Here is an 18,455-nt window from a genome sequence, read left to right as displayed (position 1 = left end):
TTTTACCATTGTATTTTATTACTAGTCACAGTAAGTCTGGCACGTTGTAGGGCTCGGAGTGGCGCGGCAGCCATGAGAAACTCTTCCCGTATGGTGGACACAGCGCTGTAATCAGGTCATGATATGAGTATAATGTACAGGAGGACCTGGGGGGAGTATATACGAGTCTCTGAGTGTAAGTTCTATCTCCTCACTGAGGAATGATCGCGTTCACTTCTCCATTAGTCGGTATTAGCGTCAGTCACTGTGGCTCCCACGGGGCACTTCCCAGCAATGGAGGGTCTCACAGAAACAACACGGCCCACTGCTCAGGAGTGCTTCAGGGCAAGTGGAAGATAGGAAAGGCATTATGGGTACGTGGGGTTCTAGAGAGCATATGGGTGTTTTATGGTCTCACTGATTGTATTGTTATCATTTATTACTGAGATTAAGGGTAACGAGTGGCCCTATTGAGTGACAGGGCCACCCTTGTGCCCCCGGAGTGCACCACACTGCCCAGCCCTAGACTAGCAGAAAGACTGATTAAATGGTCAGGTGGGATACTATCTATGCGAGCCTCTTATTGAATAACCGTAGCGCTGAAGATTTTATCACACATTCGTAGTAGTTGTGCTTCTGTCAGCGGCTCCCCATTGTTAGAGTACGACAAGGTCAGGGTGCGGTATGTGCGACAGAGAATTGCTTCCACCCAAGCTGCAGCGGTGTCACAGGACCGATCCGTTGTGGAAGAGAGGCTTAGGTCCATTATATCTGTATCCATCAACGTCGTGGGTCTACACCATCCCGAATGTCCGCAGGGTGGCACTAACCAGCAATGAGAGCTAGTCTCCGGCTGTGGTCTAGGTGGTCTTATATTCCCCCCCCCCCCGCACCAGCTTACTGCGATCAATCACAGTTGTGTTTCTAGGGCCCTCCCGGCTTGTGTTTCTCATGGATTTGTTACATTCAGTGCAAACACAGAGACGAGGACAGTGCACAAGTGTTCTAAAAAAAAAAAAGTGTAATATAAAAATACTGTAGATATAAAGGTCACGGGGCTTGGCGCCCTCGCGTGTCAGTAGCGGTGACTCCGCCCTGCGCTCACATTGGTCAGGGGGAGGGTACAATAAAAAACAGTGATACAAAAAGATCAGTCTGAGTGGTGGTAAAGCACCAGGAATGTGTGACCCGAGGGGCTACGCCCTCGCCCTATTTCCCTGAGAGGAGAGACGGCTGGGCGTAATGAGGCGGACCCCGGCGCAGTTCCTGCTGCAGCTGCTCCTTCAGCGTAGAGATCTGCGGAAGACAAAGACACCATGGTCATTTACTAACAGGCTATGAGGGTGTTGTGCACAGATGTAGGAGGAAATCGCCCTCGTACCCTGATGACGTGCTGCCGGCGCAATGAGAAGCATCGCTGCAAAGTGCCGACTTCTGTCAGTCATAAATTGCATTTCCTTATAAAATACTCCTCAGATCGGCTCCATTTGGGTCTTACATGAGGTGAGAGAGTGGGGATTGCATGGGTTACACTGTACGGCATTACTGCACTGGTACCTGGGCACCCGCCCACACGATCTCGGTCACTGCCGGTGGCTCTTGGGGAACCCGCTAATCTGAACAGATAATATCTGCAGGAACCTATATTGTTGCCCGTAACAGGCGCAAGTTGTCACAAACGTGCAATTTTTCTCTAGAATCCAATGGGGGGACACTGGAGACGGTGGGGTATAGAGCATGTCTTCCAGATAGCAGCACAGGGGTACTCGTCATGTAGCACACACCGCTGCCTTCATACATGGGGGAGAAACAGTATCAGCGCACATGACTATGCTGATGCCGCTTCTCCGCCATACGACTTATAATACATCTACCCTACTGTAAGATATCTCACAGTGTATGCTCACGATATCTGATGGGTGTCAGATAAAACATCTGCCGGTCTGACAGGCACTTTATGTGACCATTTATGTCCAGCATTAGATGCCTAAATATCAGTTCTCCGCTCCCCTTGGACAAGCTGCAGGAGACTTGGGCTGCTATGTGGCCATGTCCGAAGCCCTGTGACATGCAGTCGGCATGACACGTAGGCTGCTCTCCCGGGTTCTGGTCTGCAGCTTTCAGACCTCAGCTAAGTATTACAGATCTCATCCTGCTCCAGAGCGTTGGGTGGAGCAAATTCTTCCAGCCATCTCAGCAGTTTTTATCACCGAGCTAGAACACTGGATAGCAGGCTTCCTCAGCAAATAGTCCCTTCACCCTGGTCTACTGTCCCTTCATCTGGAGCTCTTTCAACAGCTTGTGGACAGACTAACAAACCAGATGTAGGCATGATGGCACATTGGTTTAACCATATGGAGGACTTTTCTTCTCAGATCCGCTATTGTTTCTGGAAAACGTCAGTTCCTTGGATTCCTGTTTCCAACGGTAGCGATGCTTCTGGTAGAACTACACTGACTAGGACGGTCTTGGTACCCAAATAATTTAATGACAGCAGCTGACCCAGCGTGTCACCAGCTTCCAAGACCTGAACTCTCAAGACAGGTCCCCATTCATCAGCAGTCACCTCGACTGGTTTTAATGGCATTGAAGGCAGGATCCTTAGAGTTAAGGGTTTTTCTGAAAGTGTGTTCAGAACATGCTCAAGGCTCTAAAACCTGTTTAGAACCAGAACAAGTATGCGGAAGCTCTACACTGCCTGGTGTGGGGCGAAGGAGCTTCCTACCTCTTCTTTCTGCCTGGACTGGTTGCTGCCAAGGACTGAGACTTGAACCTTCAAACAATTGAGTTTTGAACCCTCTGCCAGATTGTCTTGAAAAACCAGCTGTAATCAGTCAAAATGAAAAGAAGACTAATCCAGGCTTGAGCATGGTATGAAATCTTTTAGCTTGATGTATCATGGCTTCAACAGCTATGGCATATAAGCCAACACATGAAAGGGGCATGACTTATCAGATCGGGTTTGGGAGGCAGGCACCACGCCATGTCTAGAATGTCTGTGTACCAAGACCCCCTGTTACAGTCCAGTGCTACTATAATGACCCAGAATCCCAAGACAATATGGAAACTCCCAAGAAACCAAAATAGTGTCCAACAGCAATGCCCTTGTGGATTTCTAGCTCCAACCTTTCTGACCCCGCCAGCTGTTGAGTAACCTCAGGAGCGAGGAACCTTTGCCAAGGTGAAGGTTCTGCTGGTCTCTATCATTCCTATGGCACTCTTGGTGCTCCCTTGGTAATTTATAGCTTTATTTGATTGGATTTAGAGCATTGGAAATGACTCTGAGCTGCAGCAAATTTATCAGAAGCTTCATAAATGTGGAATTATATAAGAAACACAAGTGTAAGGGAAGGGCAGAGACCGGGCCTACCTGCTCCTCCAGCCCTTTAATACGCTGGCGGTGAGCTCGCTCTCTGGCATCCAGAGTCCGCTCTGCCTGGATCTGAGCATTGCGCAGCCTCTCTATCTCCATCTGAAGCTCCTGTCGATGACGAGCCGCTGTCTCCATCAGGCTCTGAGAGTGCGTCTGCTCCATGTCTGCTATCTGCGCCTGGGAAGGGGAGAGAAAGGCGGACATGTGGCCACAGCTAAAGCGTTCTACTATAAGCGACATGAGCAGGAGGCAGCAGGGACAGAGTGACAGGAGCAACATACAGCAGGAGCTAAACTGGGGGGGAGACGTGGGGAGCATGGAGGCAGCAAGAGAGGAGCAGGTTCCACCACAGCAGACTGGACGCAGCAAGCATTAGGCAGGAGGGAAGAGTCCTGCCTTGTTGGGGCAGCAGGTGGGATGTAGAGAGCATGGGGGCAGGACATGGTCACTGTGGGGGTCAAATGAAGCAAATATCTGTGGATGTAGAGAATGTGAAGATCAGATGCAGGAGCAGCACACCATGCGGAAGGAAGTGTGTGTGGCGTGATAGGGAGGAGATGGGAGACAGCGTGTACGGGGGGTGATAGAGAGGAGATGGGAGACAGTGTGTACGGGGGGTGATAGAGAGGAGATGGGAGACAGTGTGTACGGGGGGTGATAGAGAGGAGATGGGAGAGAGTGTGCGGCAGCACAGGGGAAGCATTGAGCATGGGGCCAGGAGCAGCAAGTAGTCAGTAATGTTGTACAGATGTCCTCACACATCATTGCTGCAGTCACGCTAAACACCCCCTCTCGGCGCGCCAGATCCTGGGAAACTCCGCTAGCATCAGGTGTATTTTTCCGTTATACTTAGCCAAAAATGTATCTTTGCTGCAATGCGATGCAGCTAGGACGCATCAGGAGACTGCGCTGATAAATGATATATGACACTTATATATTGTGTGCGACTGAGTCTCTTGAGTCTGTACACGAATTGACACACAGCAGCAGCTTCTCTCCAATACAAGTTCTGTTCCGTATACAGCCTCAGTCACACACAGTATACAGGTGTCACATATCACATTACTCAGCGCAGTCTCCTGGTGCGTCCTAGTCACATTGTGCTCCGTATACAGCCTCAATCACACATAGTATACAGGTGTCACATATCACATTACTCAGCGCAGTCTCCTGGTGCGTCCTAGTCACATTGTGCTCTGTATACAGCCTCAGTCACACACAGTATACAAGTGTCACATATCACATTACTCAGCGCAGTCTCCTGGTGCGTCCTAGTCACATTGTGCTCTGTATACAGCCTCAGTCACACACAGTATACAGGTGTCATATATCACATTACTCAGCGCAGTCTCCTGGTGCATCCTAGTCACATTGTGCCTCATATACAGCCTCAGTCACACACAGTATACAGGTGTCATACATCACATTACTCAGCGCAGTCTCCTGGTGCGTCCTAGTCACATTGTGCTCTGTATACAGCCTCAGTCACACACAGTATACAGGTGTCATATATCACATTACTCAGCGCAGTCTCCTGGTGCGTCCTAGTCACATTGTGCTCCGTATACAGCCTCAGTCACACACAGTATACAGGTGTCATATCACATTACTCAGCGCAGTCTCCCGGTGCGTCCTAGTCACATTGTACTCCGTATACAGCCTCAGTCACACACAGTATACAGGTGTCACATATCACATTACTCAGCGCAGTCTTCTGGTGCGTCCTAGTCACATTGTGCTCCGTATACAGCCTCAGTCACACAGTATACAGGTGTCATATATCACATTACTCAGCGCAGTCTCCTGGTGCGTCCTAGTCACATTGTGCTCCGTATACAGCCTCAGTCACACACAGTATACAGGTGTCATATCACATTACTCAGCGCAGTCTCCTGGTGCGTCCTAGTCACATTGTGCTCTGTATATAGCCTCAGTCACACACAGTATACAGGTGTCATATATCACATTACTCAGCGCAGTCTCCTGGTGCGTCCTAGTCACATTGTGCTCCGTATACAGCCTCAGTCACACACAGTATACAGGTGTCATATATCACATTACTCAGCGCAGTCTCCTGGTGCGTCCTAGTCACATTGTGCTCTGTATACAGCCTCAGTCACACACAGTATACAGGTGTCATATATCACATTACTCAGCGCAGTCTCCTGGTGCGTCATAGTCACAGTGTGCTCCGTATACAGCCTCAGTCACACACAGTATACAGGTGTCATATCACATTACTCAGCGCAGTCTCCTGGTGCGTCTTAGTCACAATGTGCTCCGTATACAGCCTCAGTCACACACACAGTATACAGGTGACCTATATCACATTACTCAGCGCAGTCTCCTGGTGCGTCCTAGTCACATTGTGCTCTGCATACAGCCTCAGTCACACACTGTATACAGGTGTTATATATTACATTACTCAGGGCAGTCTCCTGGTGCGTCCTAGTCACATTGTGCTCCGTATACAGCCTCAGTCACACACAGTATACAGGTGTCATATATCACATTACTCAGCGCAGTCTCCTGGGGTGTCCTAGTCACATTGTGCTCCGTATACAGCCTCAGTCACACACAGTATACAGGTGTCATACATCACATTACTCAGCGCAGTCTCCTGGTGCGTCCTAGTCACATTGTACTCCGTATACAGCCTCAGTCACACACAGTATACAGGTGTCATACATCACATTACTAAGCGCAGTCTCCTGGTGCGTCCTAGTCACATTGTGCTCCGTATACAGCCTCAGTCACACACAGTATACCGGTGTCACATATCACATTACTCAGCGCAGTCTACTGCTGCGTCCTACTCACATTGTGCTCTCTGTATACAGCCTCAGTCACACACAGTATACAGGTGTCATATATCACATTACTCAGCGCAGTCTCCTGGTGCGTCCTAGTCACATTGTGCTCTGTATACAGCCTCAGTCACACACAGTATACAGGTGTCATATATCACATTACTCAGCGCAGTCTCCTGGTGCGTCCTAGTCACATTGTGCTCCGTATACAGCCTCAGTCACACACAGTATACAGTTGTCATATATCACATTACTCAGCACAGTCTCCTGGTGCGTCCTAGTCACATTGTGCTCCGTATACAGCCTCAGTCACACACAGTATACAGGTGTCATATATCACATTACTCAGCGCAGTCTCCTGGTGCGTCCTAGTCACATTGTGCTCCGTATACAGCCTCAGTCACACACAGTATACAGGTGTCATATATCACATTACTCAGCGCAGTCTCCTGGTGCGTCCTAGTCACATTGTGCTCCGTATACAGCCTCAGTCACACACAGTATACAGGTGTCATATATCACATTACTCAGCGCAGTCTCCTGGTGCGTCCTAGTCACATTGTGCTCTGTATACAGCCTCAGTCACACACAGTATACAGGTGTCATATCACATTACTCAGCGCAGTCTCCTGGTGCGTCCTAGTCACATTGTGCTCCGTATACAGCCTCAGTCACACACAGTATACAGGTGTCATATATCACATTACTCAGCGCAGTCTCCTGGTGCGTCCTAGTCACATTGTACTCCGTATACAGCCTCAGTCACACAGTATACAGGTGTCACATAACACATTACTCAGTGCAGTCTCCTGGTGCGTCCTAGTCACATTGTGCTCCATATACACCTTCAGTCACACACAGTATACAGGTGTCATACATCACATTACTCAGTGCAGTCTCCTGGTGTGTCCTAGTCACATTGTGCTCCGTATACAGCCTCAGTCACACACAGTATACAGGTGTCATATATCAGATCACTCAGCGCAGTCTTCATGCATTGTGTTGCGACGAAGACGCATATTCGGCAAACAAAGACGCCCAGCGTTAGCAGAGTTGCACGGGACCTGGCGGCTCACTCGTGCTGCATGGCATATTGAGGCTGGATGTATGAGGCGTCTCGCTCTGCATGGTGTATTGAGGCTGGATGTATGAGGCATCTCCCAGTGCATGGCGTATTGAGGCTGGATGTATGAGGCATCTCTTGCTGCATGGCGTATTGAGGCTGGAAGTAGGAGGCACCTCGCGCTGCATGGCGTATTGAGGCTGGATGTAGGAGGCATCTCGCGCTGCATGGCGTATTGAGGCTGGATGTAGGAGGCACCTCGCGCTGCATGGCGTATTGAGGCTGGATGTAGGAGGCATCTCGCGCTGCATGGTGTATTGAGGCTGGATGTATGAGGCATCTCACACTGCATGGTGTATTGAAGCTGGATGTATGAGGCATCTCGCGCTGCATGGTGTATTGAGGCTGGATGTATGAGGCATCTCACGCTGCATGGTGTATTGAGGCTGGATGTATGAGGCATCTCACGCTGCATGGTGTATTGAGGCTGGATGTATGAGGCATCTCGCGCTGCATGGTGTATTGAGGCTGGATGTATGAGGCATATCACGCTGCATGGTGTATTGAGGCTGGATGTAGGAGGCACCTCGCGCTGCATGGCGTATTGAGGCTGGATGTAGGAGGCATCTCGCGCTGCATGGTGTATTGAGGCTGGATGTATGAGGCATCTCGCGCTGCATGCTGTATTGAGGCTGGATGTAGGAGGCATTTCGCGCTGCATGGTGTATTGAGGCTGGATGTAGGAGGCATCTCACGCTGCATGGTGTATTGAGGCTGGATGTAGGAGGCATCTCACGCTGCATGGTGTATTGAGGCTGGATGTAGGAGGCATCTCGCTCTGCGTGGTGTATTGAGGCTGGATGTATGAGGCATCTCTCTCTGCATGGCGTATTGAGGCTGGATGTAGGAGGCATCTCGCTCTGCGCGGTGTATTGAGGCTGGATGTAGGAGGCATCTCTCTCTGCATGGCGTATTGAGGCTGGATGTAGGAGGCATCTCGCTCTGCGTGGTGTATTGAGGCTGGATGTAGGAGGCATCTCGCTCTGCGTGGTGTATTGAGGCTGGATGTAGGAGGCATCTCGCTCTGCGTGGTGTATTGAGGCTGGATGTAGGAGGCATCTCGCTCTACGTGGTGTATTGAGGCTGGATGTATGAGGCATCTCGCTCTGCGTGGCGTATTGAGGCTGGATGTAGGAGGCATCTCGCTCTGCGTGGCGTATTGAGGCTTGATGTAGGAGGCATCTCTCTCTGCATGGCGTATTGAGGCTGGATGTAGGAGGCATCTCGCTCTGCATGGTGTATTGAGGCTGGATGTAGGAGGCATTTCGCTCTGCGTGGTGTATTGAGGCTGGATGTAGGAGGCATCTTGCTCTGCGTGGTGTATTGAGGCTGGATGTAGGAGGCATCTCTCTCTGCGTGGCGTATTGAAGCTGGATGTAGGAGGCATCTCGCTCTGCGTGGTGTATTGAGGCTGGATGTATGAGGCATCTCGCTCTGCATGGCGTATTGAGGCTGGATGTAGGAGGCATCTCGCTCTGCGTGGTGTATTGAGGCTGGATGTAGGAGGCATCTCGCGCTGCATGGCGTATTGAGCCTGGGTGTATGAGGCATCTCGCGCTGCATGGTGTATTGAGGCTGGATGTATGAGGCATCTCTTGCTGCATGGCGTATTGAGGCTGGATGTATGAGGCATCTCGCACTGCATGGCGTATTGAGGCTGGATGTAGGAGGCATCTCACGCTGCATGGTGTATTGAGGCTGGATGTAGGAGGCATCTCACGCTGCATGGTGTATTGAGGCTGGATGTATGAGGCATCTCGCGCTGCATGGCGTATTGAGGCTGGATGTATGAGGCATCTCGCGCTGCATGGCGTATTGAGGCTGGCTGTATGAGGCATCTCACGCTGCATGGTGTATTGAGGCTGGATGTATGAGGCACCTCGCACTTCATGGCATATTGAGGCTGGATGTAGGAGGCATCTCACGCTGCATGGTGTATTGAGGCTGGATGTACACATCTACAGAACAGAAAGCGCTTTGGGGTGAGAAGCGGCGAGGGGCACGGCGTTATGCAGGTGGGGGGCAGTAGAGGGCACACAGGGTTTGGGAGACACAGAAGGTTGGTGTGCAGCCTCAGGACGCTCCATAGCTCCAGGACGTCTGAGTATAATTACTGGGCCTCACTCACCAGGCTGAACGTGATCTTGCGCCTAACCCTGTATAACTGCACCTTCACAGGACAGCGGGGGTGGGGGAGAAAGAACGCCATGAACCAATCACAAGGAAGGCAGGCCCCATCCAACACCCAACCACACAAGCCCATCCCCCCGTCACCAACACTGGGGCTCTGACTGACTGCTGAGGTCTCTATAGTGTATGGCTACCTCCAGGAGCTGCACTTGTCTCTGGGCGTCCGCCAGCTCCTGCTCCACCGTAGTCAGTGACCGATCCAGCCTCCCCTTCTCCGCAGATAGACGCAACGTGTCCTCTGCGGTTTTCAGCTTCTCTCGCTCCACCTGCAGGAAGAGACAGCGGGTACATGGTGGTGACTTGGTGGATAAGATGACCAACAGCCAAACACCCCACAATGTCAATAGATACATCATTCGGGATCGGGGGTAGAGGAGAACCGGTGCTCTTACCTTATCAAGTGTCTTTTTCAGAGCATTTTTGTCCTTCTCGAGGCGGAGAGACGATCGCTCCATCTCTCGCTTCTCGGCCTCTAACTGAACCATAGCACGCTGCAGCCCGGCCAGGCGGTCCTGTAAGAGCTCTCTCTCTTCCTGCAGCTTCTGGAGGTTACGGAGTGAGACGCCCTCACTTTCCTGTCGCTGGTGCAAGAGCTGAAGGGCGAGAGATGTTAAAAATGAGGTCAACACACAGAATTCCAGACAGGCACATAACATAGGTGAACAGACATACACTAGATCGTTGTTACAAAGTCCCATGGGATCAGCGAGGAACATTGATAAAAGCCACAGAGTAGAGCACAGTGTCAGGGATGGACGCATACAATGGGCATGCACAAAAGCTTTTAGCTGCATCTGGGGTCAGCACAGGACTGGCGGTAGTGGAAAGGGAAGGGGCATCTGGGGTCAGCACAGGACTGGCGGTAGTGGAAAGGGAAGGGGCATCTGGGGTCAGCACAGGACTGGCGGTAGTGGAAAGGGAAGGTGTGTCTGGGGTCAGCACAGGACTGGTGGTAGTGGAAAGGGAAGGGGCATCTGGGGTCAGCACAGGACTGGCGGTAGTGGAAAGGGAAGGGGCATCTGGGGTCAGCACAGGACTGGCGGTAGTGGAAAGGGAAGGTGTGTCTGGGGTCAGCACAGGACTGGTGGTAGTGGAAAGGGAAGGGGCATCTGGGGTTAGCACAGGACTGGTAGTAGTGGAAAGGGACATCTGGGGTTAGCACAGGACTGGTAGTGGAAAGGGAAGAGGCATCTGGGGTTAGCACAGGACTGGTGGTAGTGGAAAGGGAAGATGCATCTGGGGTTAGCACAGGACTGGTGGTAGTGGAAAGGGAAGGTGCAACTGGGGTCAGCACAGGACTGGTGGTAGTGGAAAGGGAAGGTGTGTCTGGGGTCAGCACAGGACTGGTGGTAGTGGAAAGGGAAGGTGTGTCTGGGGTCAGCACAGGACTGGTGGTAGTGGAAAGGGAAGGTGCATCTGGGGTCAGCACAGGACTGGTAGTAGTGGAAAGGGAAGGTGTGTCTGGGGTCAGCACAGGACTGGTGGCAGTGGAAAAGGAAGGTGTGTCTGGTGTCAGCACAGGACTGGTGGTAGTGGAAAGGGAGGGTATCGGCAAGAGATGATAACTCGCCTCCTGTAGCTGCCGGATCTGCTCTTCCAGCTCCATGCGCCGCAATTCTCCCTCCGCCACCTCATCCCGCAGCTCCTGAATCTTCTCAATCAGCCCCGTACTCTGCTTCTTGCTCTCCGACGCAGCCAGTCGCGCAGCTTCCAGACGCTCCTGTGTATGGAGAAACCACTGTGACCTCGCCGTTGATCACTAACATGATACAACACCACTGGCGCCACGCTCTGCTGGAGGACTGACCTGGAGGATACGCCGCTCGTGCTCGCTGCTGGTCAGAGTCTTCTGCAGTTGTCCAATCTTCTCGTAGGAGGTGCTGGAACTGGAGTTACTCTCGGAGAGAGCGCTGGTAAGACTCTGCACTTTCTCCTTTAGGACGGTCTCATTCTCCTGCACCTTCCCGAGGGTCACATTCAGCCGATCTACGCAGATCTGGAGGGCGCTCACCTTCCCCTCACTGTCCGACAGCTGGGGAGAGGAGGACACGATTCATCCGACAACTACTCTAGGCCGCAAACCGTCAGTTCTGGACCTCAGCGAGATGTTGTCTGCTGAGCTCCCATCTGCTTCTGGGTAATGCGGCATTATGGTGTCTCTCCTGCCTGTATTAGGGCTAGGGGGTAATAATGCATTTCCCGGCTACTTACCTGTCTCTGTAGTCCTTCTATGCGTTGCTGCATCGCATGCATCTCTGTCTCCCGGTCATCCAGCACCAGTCGGACCCTCTGCAGCTCCCCCTCCAACCCTCGGCGGGACAGTTCCAGCTTGGTGTTGCGGTTCTCAGCGGCATCCAGCACTTCCTTCAGACGCCGCTTGTCGCTATCCAGCTTCGCTTCGTTGGCTTTCATTTTATTGACCTTGTCCTGACACAACATTGAGAGCACACAATCAGTCCATCAGTGGTGACTGCGCTTGTACTGACCATACAGAGTCACATGGAACAGGTCGCGGGCAGCGCAACAGAGAAGTGTCTGCATTTCCTCTACCAGCTGGCCAGTGCCTGTCGGCGACCAATGAATGCACTAATGGGTGGTTCCCAGGCCCCCCCGACCCTGTGCACTTACCTGGGCCGCCCTGTGCTCATTCTCCGCTGCTTGAAGACTGCGCTCCAGGCTGGAAGCTTTCTCTAACGCCATCTTGCGCTCCCTCTCATAGCGACGCAGGGTTTCCTCCTGCAGGATGAGCGTAGTCTGCGCATTGCTGAGTTTCCCGTCTGCGCTGCGCTTCCCTGAATGTGGAGAGACCGGCGTGAGACCGGCACCTGATGCGTGTTATCCCGACTACAGCCCCGCTCACCAATTATAACACTGCTCCCCCCCCATTACCCACCACTTGGTGTATCACCTACACAAGTGTATATCTATGTCTACTCCACTGTACACCAAACCCCCCCATAATGCTAGCTTTCTCTTCTGCTGTAGGAGGGAACACTATGTACGCTTCAGTTCAATGACAAGAGAAGTATATTTACAAGGGACAGCTGTGCCCCACAAACCTATAGATAGTAATATGTTACCTCCACCCCTTCTCCTCAGAGCCCCTACTTCTTCCAGCCCTGCCCCTTTCACCCCTTCTACTCAGAGCCACGCCCCTTTCACCCCTACTACTCCCAGCCCTGCCCCTTTCACCCCTACTACTCCCAGCCCTGCCCCTTTCACCCCTTCTACTCAGAGCCACGCCCCTTTCACCCCTACTACTCCCAGCCCTGCCCCTTTCACCCCTACTACTCCCAGCCCTGCCCCTTTCACCCCTACTACTCCCAGCCCTGCCCCTTTCACAGCTTCTACTCAGAACCACGCCCTTTTCACCCCTACTACCTCCCAGCCCTGCCGCTTTCACCCCTTCTACTCAGAGCCACGCCCCTTTCACCTCTACTACTCACAGCCCTGCCCCTTTCACCGCCTCTACTCAGAGCCACGCCCCTTTCACCCCTACTACTCCCAGCCCTGCCCCTTTCACCCCTTCTACTCAGAGCCACGCCCCTTTCACCCCTACTACTTCCAGCCCTGCCTCTTTCATCCCTTCTACTCAGAGCCACACCCCTTTCACCCCTACTACTTCCAGCCCTGCCCCTTTCATCCCTTCTACTCAGAGCCACGCCCCTTTCACCCCTACTACTTCCAGCCCTGCCTCTTTCACCCCTTCTACTCAGAGCCACGCCCCTTTCACCCCTACTACTCCCAGCCCTGCCCCTTTCACCCCTTCTACTCAGAGCCATGCCCCTTTCATCCCTACTACTCCCAGCCCTGCCCTTTTTACCTCTTCTACTCAGAGCCACGGCCCTTTCACCCCTACTACTCCCAGCCGTGCTCCTTTCACACCTACTACTCAGAGCCATGCCTCCTTTCACCCCTATATTCAGAGCAGAGCCTCCTTTCACACCTATACTCGGTGCAGTGCCTCCTTTCACCCCTATACACGGAACAGTGCCTCCTTTCACCCCTACTACTCCCAGCCGTGCCCCTTTCAGCCCTACTACTCCCAGCCTTGCCCCTTTCACACCTACTACTCAGAGCCATGCCTCCTTTCACCCCTATATTCAGAGCAGTGCCTCCTTTCACCCCTATACTCGGAGCAGTGCCTCCTTTCACCCCTATACTTGGAACAGTGCCTCCTTTCAGCCCTACTACTCCCAGCCGTGCCCCTTTTAGCCCTTCTGCTCCCAGCCGTGCCCCTTTCAGCCCTACTACTCAAAGCCATGCCTCCTTTCACCCCTATATTCAGATCAGTGCCTCCATTCACCCCTATACTCGTAGCAGTGCCTCCTTTCACCACTATACTTGGAGCCGTGCCTCCTTCCAACCCTATACTCTGGGCTGTGCCTCCTTCCAACCCTATACTCAGAGCTGTGCCTCATTTCACCCCTATGCTCAGAGCCATGCCTCCTGTCTTTCCTATACTCAGAGTGGTGCCTCCTTTCACCCCTATACTCAGAGCTGTGCCTCATTTCACCTCTATTCTCAGAGCCATGCCTCCTGTCTTTCCTATACTCAGAGCTGTGCCACCTTTCACCCCTATGCTCAGAGCCATACCTCCTTTCACCCTTATTCTCAGAGTTGTGCCTCCTTTCACCCCTATAATCAAAGCTGTGCCTCCTTTCACCCCCTACTACTCGGGGTAGTCTCACAACCTTCAGCCTCAAACTTGCTCCTTATTTTGAAAGCTGCTCCCCCTCACCCTCTCACTCTCACCCTCCTCCACCTCCGAGAGCACTTTCTGCAGCTGCTGCACCCGCGTTGCCGCTCCGTCTCGCTCAGCCTCCACCTCCACCAGCTGCCGGGATGCGGTTCCTAACTGGGTGCTCAGATCATCCTGGAGAAGGAAGGAAAGGAAGGGACAGCATCAATAATATGTGTATACAGGATTTACTGTAAGTCAGGACACATCAGCGGGACATTATATGCCAGTACAATCACTGAGGGCCTGGTGCCGGGCGCTGCCCCCCAGTCATACACAGCTCTCCGTACCCGCTCTCGCTGAGTGTCTCGCAGCTCCTGCAGGAAGTCACGTAAGGCTGTGCGGATCACCTCGGGGTCTATATCAGTGGATACCTGCTCCCCACGTGCGGGGGAAGCTGCGCGATCTGGGGTCTTACTGCGCTCCGGGCTGCCTGTACGCGGGATGGGGCTGCCACGCCCATCAGTGGTCGTGGTGTAAGTGTTGTCAAAGCCTAAGTGGGGAAAAGACAATTGACACAAAACCGTAATAAGGAATCCTTGTATGTCTCTGTGTGCTCTATACTCACCCTTCAGCGGGGAGAAAGTCCTCTTGGGTGAGCCGCTACGCCCTCTTATGGCGGGGCTTGGCGTGCGCCCAGCGCGACCAATCCCAAGCGTCCTTCGCAGGGCAGAGTGCAAGCTGCTGAGTTTAAATTCCATCTCTCTCTTCAGCCCCTCGAGGCGGGCCAGCTCTGCTTCCAGGCCGTGCACGCGCCCCTCGCTGGCGCTCAGTCTCAGCCCTAGCTGGGCCGCCTCCTCTTGTGATGCCAGAAGTTTCAGCTCCAGGTTGTGGGCATTATCCAGCAGCTTCTTCTCGTTGCCGCGGGTTTCCTCCAGGTTACCCTGCAGCTCCTTCTCCCGTAGGCCGAAGTCGCTCTCTAGCTCAGACAGTTTCCTCTGCAGCGTGCTCAGCTGTGGAAGGAGACCGGGGGAAGGGAAGTCAGCGAACCGGTCCGTGGCTCGGTCAGAGAGACGTATCTGTGTATACAGGAGCTCACCTCTTTCCTGGCAGCCTCTCGCCCGCTCTCTGACTCCATGAGCTTCTGTTTCAGGGCGAAGCTGTCCCGGCGGGTCTCCTCCTCTCGCTGCTCACACATGGACAGGCGAGTCTGCACCTCCGCCATCTCCCGGCTGTGCTTCGCACCCTCGTCATCCAGAACCTTCAGCTGTGATGGGTCAGAGAAATAAGGGAGATTGTGCGACCAGCTGTGGAAGTCCCAGGACCACTTGCTGTATAACCCTCCGTAAAACACAACATACGTTACCCAGGCAGTCACCGCTATCACAGGCACCCACATAAAGCGCCATTCCACCATCCTGGGCCTGCAGTATATCCAGCACCTCCTGCTCACCTGTCGACGCAGATCCTGCAGTTCTCTCCGTGCCTCCAGCCGCGACCTTTCCACCTCTCGCAGATTGCTGCGCAGGTCAGCCGCCTCCTTCTCCGTGACTGCCCGAGCCTCCTCCATGACAGACAGCCTCTGCTCCTTCTCCTCATTGCTGCGCTTCAAACTACAAGCGTGGAGGTGAAAGCGGCCGGTACAGAACAGACACAAGCTCAACAGATTGTAACGATGTCATGTGATGTAATGAAATAATATTTAAAAAATAAACAGATCAGTAGACGTGGAGATTGTTTGTCAAAAGTGTTATGTGTAGAAAGAGATAACCACTATAGCAGCTTTGTACGCTTACAATGACATCACTTATAAACGATAATCCCTTTACATATTAGTTTTCCAGTATTGCATTTTCCTTATGAGTAAGGGAAAGGAAAAGAATGGATCACAAAGAGTAACGGAAAGGGAAGGGAATGGATCAAAGAGAGGGAAGGAAAAGGAATGGATCACAGAGAAGTAAGGGAATGGATCACAGAGAGGGAAGGAAAGGAAAGGGATTACAGAGAGGAAAGTGAATGGATCACAGAGGAAAGGAAAGGGAATGGATTACAGAGAGGAAAAGGGAGGGATCAGAGATGAAAGGAAAGGGAATAGATCACAGATAGGAAAGGGAATGGATCACAGAGAGGAAAGGAAAGGGAATGAATCACAGAGAGGAAAAGGGAGGGATCAGAGATGAAAGGAAAGGGAATAGATCACAGATAGGAAAGGAAAGGGAATGGATCACAGAGAGGAAAGGGAATGGATCACAGAGAGGAAAGTAAAGGGAAGTAAGCGAGGAGAGTGTGGAATAGTGTGATTCATAGCATTAGGGAAAATCCAGCTAAACATGACAATTATTCCTTCTTTTCTCACTTAGACGAATATACAGGGAATTAATGTACAGAGATAAAAAAAGATGGAGTACCTAATGCGCTCGCTCTCAGCCCGGCGCACCGCCCCTCGCAGCTCCTCATTAGATTTCTGAAATGCTTCCTTCGCTTTGGATTCATCGCCATGGGATCTTCGTAGGTCCAGGATCTCCTTCTTGTGAACCTCCACCGACTCGTTGCCATCTCGTACACGCCTGTGAGCCTCTATCAGCTCACGCCGCAGCGCGTCCCTGGCGTCTTCCAGCACACACAGCTGAGTCTTTAGTTCCTCCACCTGGGAGTGCACACACAGGGCGCCGTACATTTACCTTTCACTTTATACACAATACGGAATACGTTCTTCAGCGCAAATCGTAACTTTTATTTCCCAGTGTATCAGTAACGGATTTATACTGTATAAAGCTCTCACCTCCCGCACAGCCGTCTCACGCTGCTTCCCCAGGTCTCGGATCTGCTCATGGAGACTCTTCAGCTCTCTCTCATGAGACTCCAGTGATTCTTCAAACTGCGTCCGGAGACTCTTCATCTCGGAGTTCAGAGAGAGGATTGTGCTCTGCGGAGACAGCGAGACACATTGTGACATAAGGGTCTGACGTTTTAGGACAGGTATTCTGGTAAGTACATTAGGAATCTGAAGGTCAACTCCCGATCCCACAATGCAGATTATTATTTGCTCCCATAGAGGCGAGCACAGATATCAGCGTTTTTCTGTGATGCCGGGGAACCGTGGCCTAGATCCCCAGGGTGGATACTGCATCACTGGAGACTGCGCTAACGTCTCTGGGGATAAGGTCAGGTTGTGCGGTGAAATGTAGGACTGAGTGCAGGCAAATCACAACCGCCGTATTCAGTCGGTACAGAGAAAAATTAGATTACGTCTAAACTCTGCATCTCGTGTTCGGAGTGCGATCAGACAAACAATCCGTACGAGGTCACCCCCATAGCCACTGCTCCTATGTTTTCTTCCCAGAACCGCTCTGCTTCCCGTCACATCCACTCCCCCATCAAGTACACAGGCCCAGGTGCTCACCCGGTCCTGCTCCTGTCTGGTCTGGTTCTCCCGCTTGTGACGCTCCATCTCCAGGCTCTGAGCGGCCAGCGTGTGCTGAAGGTTATTCAGTTTCTCACTCAGAGACGCTTTCTCGGATTCCTTCAGCGACAGAACCTGCGATATGGGGGCAAAAACAGTATTAACCTACTGTGTTATCAGCTCCTGACAGTGTCTTAGGGTGACTGACAGGAAGTCTGGTGAGCCTGGGACAGAACGTTTCCCCCGTGTAGTGTAACTGACAGGAAGTCTGGTGAGCCTGGGACAGAACGTTTCCCCCGTGTAGTGTAACTGACAGGAAGTCTGGTGATCCTATTACAGAACGTTTATCCCGTGTAGTGTAACTGACAGGAAGTCTGGTGAGCCTGGGACAGATCATTTCCCCCGTGTAGTGTAACTGACAGGAAGTCTGGTGAGCCTATTACAGATCGTTTCCCCCGTGTAGTGTAACTGACAGGAAGTCTGGTGAGCCTGGGACAGAACATTTCCCCCGTATAGTGTAACTGACAGGAAGTCTGGTGAGCCTGGGACAGAGCGTTTACCCCGTGTAGTATAAATGACAGGAAGTCTGGTGAGCCTGGGACAGAACGTTTCCCCCATGTAATGTAACTGACAGGAAGTCTGGTGAGCCTGGGACAGAACGTTTCCCCCATGTAATGTAACTGACAGGAAGTCTGGTGAGCCTGGGACAGAACGTTTCCCCCATGTAATATAACTGACAGGAAGTCTGGTGAGCCTGTGACAGAACTTTTCCTCCGTGTAGTGTAACGGACAGGAAGTCTGGTGAGCCTGGGACAGAACGTTTCCCCTGTGCAGTGTAACTGACAGGAAGTCTGGTGAGCCTGGGACAGAACGTTTCCCCTGTGCAGTGTAACTGA

The 18,455-nt window shown here is 52.2% G+C and overlaps 1 protein-coding gene across 7 annotated transcripts in view; it reads right to left on the bottom strand.

Moving 5' to 3' along the window:
- The window catches only part of CROCC (ciliary rootlet coiled-coil, rootletin), a 175,526-nt gene continuing 157,071 nt past the window's right edge, over nucleotides 1-18,455 (bottom strand). For 4 of the 7 annotated variants that reach the window (XM_063942095.1, XM_063942096.1, XM_063942098.1 and 1 more), the window contains 17 exons: nucleotides 17,560-17,694; nucleotides 16,939-17,082; nucleotides 16,565-16,803; nucleotides 15,610-15,769; nucleotides 15,256-15,423; nucleotides 14,785-15,169; nucleotides 14,507-14,709; nucleotides 14,231-14,351; nucleotides 12,104-12,267; nucleotides 11,687-11,902; nucleotides 11,283-11,507; nucleotides 11,046-11,195; nucleotides 9,868-10,068; nucleotides 9,610-9,741; nucleotides 9,414-9,455; nucleotides 3,350-3,529; nucleotides 1-1,275 (listed from right to left, as the gene is read on the bottom strand). In XM_063942095.1, the coding sequence (XP_063798165.1) occupies nucleotides 1,189-1,275; nucleotides 3,350-3,529; nucleotides 9,414-9,455; nucleotides 9,610-9,741; nucleotides 9,868-10,068; nucleotides 11,046-11,195; nucleotides 11,283-11,507; nucleotides 11,687-11,902; nucleotides 12,104-12,267; nucleotides 14,231-14,351; nucleotides 14,507-14,709; nucleotides 14,785-15,169; nucleotides 15,256-15,423; nucleotides 15,610-15,769; nucleotides 16,565-16,803; nucleotides 16,939-17,082; nucleotides 17,560-17,694 (2,952 nt within the window). In that variant the 3' untranslated portion in view covers nucleotides 1-1,188. Of the gene's footprint in view, nucleotides 1,276-3,349; nucleotides 3,530-9,413; nucleotides 9,456-9,609; nucleotides 9,742-9,867; nucleotides 10,069-11,045; nucleotides 11,196-11,282; nucleotides 11,508-11,686; nucleotides 11,903-12,103; nucleotides 12,268-14,216; nucleotides 14,352-14,506; nucleotides 14,710-14,784; nucleotides 15,170-15,255; nucleotides 15,424-15,609; nucleotides 15,770-16,564; nucleotides 16,804-16,938; nucleotides 17,083-17,559; nucleotides 17,695-18,455 lie in introns of those variants that run through there. The other 3 variants (XM_063942097.1, XM_063942100.1, XR_010188504.1) reach the window with 2 other exon arrangements.

The sequence above is a fragment of the Pseudophryne corroboree genome, chromosome 10 (assembly GCF_028390025.1).
Source record: "Pseudophryne corroboree isolate aPseCor3 chromosome 10, aPseCor3.hap2, whole genome shotgun sequence".
Taxonomy (NCBI): Eukaryota; Metazoa; Chordata; class Amphibia; order Anura; family Myobatrachidae; genus Pseudophryne; species Pseudophryne corroboree.
This window is presented reverse-complemented; position numbering and strand designations above follow the sequence as displayed.